At 44.7% G+C, this 4998-nt stretch overlaps 1 protein-coding gene across 1 annotated transcript; it reads left to right on the top strand.

Moving 5' to 3' along the window:
* Positions 1-1266: 1266 nt before the first annotated feature.
* On the top strand, positions 1267-2814 carry PAQR8 (progestin and adipoQ receptor family member 8). Its single transcript, XM_063118525.1, has one exon. The coding sequence runs from the start codon at positions 1276-1278 to the stop codon at positions 2335-2337; it is 1062 nt and encodes a 353-aa protein (XP_062974595.1). The 5' UTR covers positions 1267-1275; the 3' UTR covers positions 2338-2814.
* Positions 2815-4998: the final 2184 nt, after the last annotated feature.

Genomic DNA, 4998 nt, shown 5'->3' with positions numbered 1-4998 from the left:
TCCTGAACCTGCTGCTGATCAGCTGTTCTGCAAGCAGGAAGAGAAAGCAAGGGGAAAGGAAAAGCGAGGCTAGAAGGGGTGGGTGGGAAACTGAGGTAAGGGTGTGTGTGTGGGGGGGAATAGCCTGGGAGTGAAAAGAAACAACAAGATAAAGGGGTGAATTTGAGAGAAAGAAAAAAGGCTAAGGGTGGAGAGGAATGGGGAGGGGGAACGGCTGGGGGAGAGAAATCGCAACTTAAGCAACTGGGAGTGGAGAGAGAGTGTGTGTGTGAGAGAGAGAGCATTGGGACAGGAGAAAGTTCTATGTGGATTGAAGAAGTTTGGGCAAGCCAGGAAGCAACTCTTTCCATTTACGTCTCTCTCCCAACCTCTAGCCTCATTAATTCTCCCTTCCCACCTCTTCACTAGCCAGCCCCCAAGGCAGCCATTACGTGGCTAGCCACATCCACCATCGGAGCCATTTTGTGGTGGTCCCCATAGCATTTTCTCAAATTCCCAAATGTGCCCATGGGTTCAAGAAGTTTGGGAACATCTGCCCTATAGAGTAGTACTTTTTTTAAGGACTAGAAAACCTTGTAGTAGGCTTTGGACGAACGTAACATAATGTTTATTATGTTTGTAAGCGTATCTGAATATTCTTGTACAGAATCTCTAACGTCACCTTGTGTGTGTTTTTAAATAGGTAGCATACAATTGCCCACATTGATAAAAAGCGCTTTTGGCAGGCTTCCAGTGGCATCTGTGGGTGCTAAGTAGATGGCAGCTTTTATCCCAGGAGCTTGGACTTCCCTAACACAATCCCCAGGCATTGGGGGGAAATTCCTTTCATATAGGCCACAGCTAGACCTAAGGTTTATCCTGGGATCATCCAGGGTTCGCCCCTGCCTGAGCACTGGCTCCTCTGTGTGTCACCTAGATGAACAGGGTGGACCCCTGGATGATCCTGGGATAAACCTTAGGTCTAGCTATGGCTAAGTCCAGCCGTCTGTACTTCGTGCCTTCAGCCTCTATGACGGTCCAGTGGGAATGAGAACAGCTTGGATTCAGGCTGGGCAGGTGTACAACTCCTGAAAAACCAAACAGATTACTTCAGTTCCACCATCCCTACTGCTGCTGCTTTCCCTCCCCACTCCTCAGATGTGTTTCACCTTGGTTCTTGGTGTATAGTGATCTATGTATTTGCCACCACTTTTTCCAGTTTCCCCTTCTGTTAATGATTTCCATGTCTTTTGTCCCCTCAGGGATCCATCCGCATGCCCTTGCTATACACTTGGCATGATGACGGCCATCCTAGAACGGATCAGCACCTTGTCTATCAGTGGACAACAACTCCGCCGGCTCCCTAAACTCCTAGAAGAAGGCTTCCCTAAGATGCCTTCTACCGTCAAAGAATCTGATGTGCCCCAGCTTTTTCGGGAGCCATATATCCAAACAGGGTATCGGCCCACAGGTCAGGGTTGGCGCTATTATTTCCTCAGTCTCTTCCAGAAACACAATGAAGTTGTTAATGTTTGGACCCACCTGCTGGCAGCCTTGGCTGTAGTGCTGAGGTTTAATGTTTTGGCTGAAGCAGAGGAGCTGTCTTTGGAGGTCCATACTTTGCCGCTCTTCATCTTCGTTCTCTCCTCTGTAACATACCTAACATGCAGCCTCTTAGCTCACCTCTTACAGTCCAAATCGGAGATGTCACACTACACCTTCTACTTTGTGGACTACGTTGGGGTCAGCATATATCAGTATGGAAGTGCCCTGGCTCATTTCTATTACAGCTCCGATCAGGCCTGGTATGACAAGTTCTGGCTTTTCTTCCTGCCAGCAGCTGCTTTCTGTGGATGGCTGTCCTGCGCTGGCTGCTGCTATGCCAAGTACCGTTACCGGCGCCCTTACCCTGTCATGAGGAAAGTGTGTCAGGTGATTCCAGCAGGGTTGGCGTTCATTTTGGACATCAGTCCTGTGGCACACCGTGTTATCATGTGCCATCTTGAAGGCTGTGAGGAGATGGCTGCTTGGTACCACACTTTCCAGATACTTTTCTTCCTGGTCAGTGCTTATTTCTTCTCCTGCCCAGTCCCTGAGAAATATTTCCCAGGCTCCTGTGATATCGTTGGTCACGCCCACCAGATTTTCCACACATTTCTAGCCATCTGCACACTCTCACAACTGGAAGCCATCTTCTTGGATTACAAGAACAGGCAAGATATTTTCCTCAAGAGGCATGGATCCCTCTCCATCATCCTGTCCTGTGGCTCCTTCTTTGGCCTGGTGGCATGCAGTGCTGTCACAGCACACCTCTTGCAGCGCAAGATCAAAGTGGAGTTGGCTGTAAAGGAATCCTGAGAGATTGCCAGGGGGACAAGGCTGAGTTTCGGTCTGCTTAAAGAAAACCAGCAAAAGAGAACGGCATCTAAATACTGTATATAAGTAAATTAACAAAATGGTTTGCCTCTAAATTATAACCAAGGAGCTGATTGAAGGCTGGAACTATATATTTTATTTTAAACTGCCTTTAGTCCTAAACACTTTTTTTTAAAAAAAAATTTTTTTACTAAGTGTACCTGTTGCTGGGCAAAGGGCATTTAGGACACCTAACTGAAAGTTTTTTTAGGCAGATTTTTCTAAATATTATTACTCTAAGTTACACACCGAAATATATGTGATAGAGAAAAGGGGACTAAGGAAAAGTTTGAAAGGGGAGAGGAAGTAACATGGAATCACTCATTTACAAAGGCCAAGCTCTCGCTGAACTGTTGAACCTGTGCCTGTATTGTACTCCTTCAAAATGCAGAGTGGCGTTCACATAACTGAATACCAGAAGAGGGGGGAATCTCCTTGTATAGTAAAATATTATGTTGGGGAAAGGCTAGGCTCGAACTCTTGTCCCTGTCATGCTAGTTTTCTGTTTGCCGGGAGGAGCAGGTAATCATTGGAGTTCAAAAGTGAAATGGTACATCCTAACATAGGCTGACAGTTTCAGGGAGAACTAGTCCAAAGACTCAGGAATATTGCGAGGATTGACAGGCTTCAGGAAAATGACCTAATTTGGTCTGTTCCATTATAGCTGTTTCTGGCCTTGATGCCCCTGAAGTCAGCTATACCCAATCCACTAGACTTGAGCCTTCCCCTAAATTGTAAGTTTCAGAAGTAAACTATTTTACATGTCGCTAGTAGTATGGATGGTACAAGTAGCAGTAATAGTTGGTCTCAGTAAACTATTTGCAACTCTGTTTTAGGTATGTTTGAATCCCCAACTGTTTTCAGGAGAGAGCAAGTCATCCTAAGAGTCTTTTACTTTTCTTCAAGTAAGATGCACTATATGTCCAAATTCCATTTTCCTCTTCCGTGGTTCAATTTTTGTCTTCGCTATATAGTCAGACCATCTCTCCCGCCACTACTAATCTTCCTGAAACAGCTCAGTGAGTTGGGGAATGAGGGAGTCATAGCCCTTTTCTCTTGTTATATTATTTCAGGTAGTGCAGCAGCTTTTCTGTGCACTTCCTGGAGTCTTCAGATATGGAAAGGAGGGGAGAACCAATATGCAAGGAAGAGAAGAAAGTTTCAGTGGAAGAGATCAGGATTGCAACTGAGAAATGGGCCTTTTCCCCTGCTCTAGCATCAATGCAAATATATAGGAGAGGTCCCCACAAAAAGAACCTCCAGCATTACATGGAAGAGCATTATGAGTCATGCAAACAACAGCATTGCTGTTGATTGCGTTATTTTCCTCTTCCTCCCCCTCCCCCCTCCATTCATAAGTATGGGCTGAACTCTGAGGCCTGTGTGACTAGAGATTTGGTTAAACTGAGTGGTAAACTGAAGCTTGCACCATCACTAACTAAGAAAAGAAAAAAGTCAGGCAAACTTATCCTTGAAGAAGGGAGGGCTAATTAGAGTGGATTTACCTATGGATTGGAATGAAGTGATGAAAACCTGAGGTTGCAGATTGTTAGAAAGTACACTTCAGACTGCATTTGGAAGATATAACTTTTGAATGCTTCCCTTTCCCTACACATACACATCCTCCCTCTATGTGGAATGGTTCAGCCTAGCTCCTTCCGGCAGTGTTAGTTTAATACTTGCAGATATATATATTTATGTAGGGAGCCTTCAAAAATATACCCCCCACCTATAGACCAATGGGTACAGTCCATTCTGCCACCAAATTCTTCTGAAAGTTTATATCAAGCCATAGGACACAGCTTGAACTGGGATAAATATTTGGACTACAGTGGAGTTGTGTGACATCTTAAATGAAACAAGGCTAGGGTGAGTTTGAAAGATCTTTGTTGTCGTGATGGTTTAGGAAGAAGTCCACCTGCTCACCCCAGTCGTAGCCTCAGTTTCTCCGAATATTTAGAGCACAGCTCCTTCGAGAGTTGGATTTACCACAGGCCTTTCTGAAAGCAGCACTCTGTCATGTACCAAAGTTAATGTGGGAGTATGCAGTAATACAGCACGACGCCCATTCATTAAAATTTAAAATAGAGAAAACTTTCTCAGGGATTGGTAACGAGATAGCGAGCCGTTCTTTTGTTAGAGCAATTTGAACACATGCTTGGTGAACAACTATAACTGTAACCCAGTGGCTCTTTGGCCTAGGCCAGGTGAGCCTGTCTTCAGAGCTCGGTTTCCATGGGACCAAGTTTCCTTTGTTAGTAGTAAATGAGCATGAAATATTAATTTCCACCTTAACTAGAAGGATTTTCTGGTATAAAATCTGCCCCTCATCTTCCCTGCAAAAGTGTTTTGCATAGTCTGCAGTAGTTAATGTCATTCAAACTCAAGTCACTGAGGGCAACTTCAGAAATGCACTTACTACATTTTGAAGCTGAAGATCTTGGCTGTGTCTCTGGCTCAGAATCAAACATAGGAAGTCATACTTAAATGTTCCAGCAAATACAAAACAAACTCAGACAACTGATGGACTCCACTTTCAGCATCATGGTATCTTCTAGCATGCCATTGTACTACACAATGTCAGGCACAACATCTGAGCCTGTT

The sequence above is a fragment of the Elgaria multicarinata genome, chromosome 2 (assembly GCF_023053635.1).
Source record: "Elgaria multicarinata webbii isolate HBS135686 ecotype San Diego chromosome 2, rElgMul1.1.pri, whole genome shotgun sequence".
In the NCBI taxonomy this organism is placed as follows: Eukaryota; Metazoa; Chordata; class Lepidosauria; order Squamata; family Anguidae; genus Elgaria; species Elgaria multicarinata.
This window is presented reverse-complemented; position numbering and strand designations above follow the sequence as displayed.

Bases quoted from the DNA above. Each gene is read 5' to 3' on its own strand.
- PAQR8 (XM_063118525.1), top strand. From the start codon at position 1,276: ATGATGACGGCCATCCTAGAACGGATCAGCACCTTGTCTATCAGTGGA.